This window comes from Penaeus monodon, chromosome 19 (assembly GCF_015228065.2).
Source record: "Penaeus monodon isolate SGIC_2016 chromosome 19, NSTDA_Pmon_1, whole genome shotgun sequence".
NCBI classification, from domain to species: Eukaryota; Metazoa; Arthropoda; class Malacostraca; order Decapoda; family Penaeidae; genus Penaeus; species Penaeus monodon.
The window spans coordinates 14,141,358-14,141,913 of NC_051404.1; the positions used below are offsets into that span (position 1 = coordinate 14,141,358).

The 556-nt window shown below is 30.4% G+C and overlaps 1 protein-coding gene across 1 annotated transcript in view; it reads left to right on the forward strand.

Annotated features, from left to right (window-relative positions):
* Positions 1-275: 275 nt before the first annotated feature.
* LOC119585076 (protein shisa-5-like) overlaps positions 276-556 on the forward strand; it is a gene marked incomplete at both ends in the record, with an annotated part of 3,669 nt that continues 3,388 nt past the window's right edge. Inside the window, 1 exon segment of the mRNA XM_037933696.1 lies at positions 276-321. Coding sequence (XP_037789624.1) covers positions 307-321 — 15 coding nt within the window.

The following is a 556-nucleotide window of genomic DNA, read 5'->3' on the forward strand; positions in this document are numbered from 1 at the left end:
TTTCTTTATTACGATCATATTTTACACATCTAATCAAAAGACTTGCTGTTATATTATACTACTTTTTCTAGAAACATTTCTAGAGGTTAATGAGCAAGGTATACTTATCATACCGGTGAACAGATGTGATCGATCACTCATTGATCAATAATTATTCCCGTGTGATAAGGCTCTTGCTGTCAGATAGTGCAATTACCATATCTGTACATGGCGAAAGCTGTAGTGGTATAACTTTGCATGTTAATGACTCATTATTAATTCAGATTTACTTGCAGTTAGGAACAGCACAAGAGGAAAAAAAAGAAGATGGCGACGATGCAGGTAAGAATCTTTTATTTTTGTCTGCATTTTTCAGTTGTATCAAAAATCACTTCAAATGTTCCTATGATTAAAGTCTCTTAGATATAGATGCCAGTATTTTTTAATGAAATTTTCGATTTCCAAATATATATCTTTTAAAATAAAATAAAATTTACTGTCATTGAGCTGTAAGAGTTTTCAAATCTCTCACATTAATTAAAACCAAATCGTCGGATCAATCTTTATATCAATCATA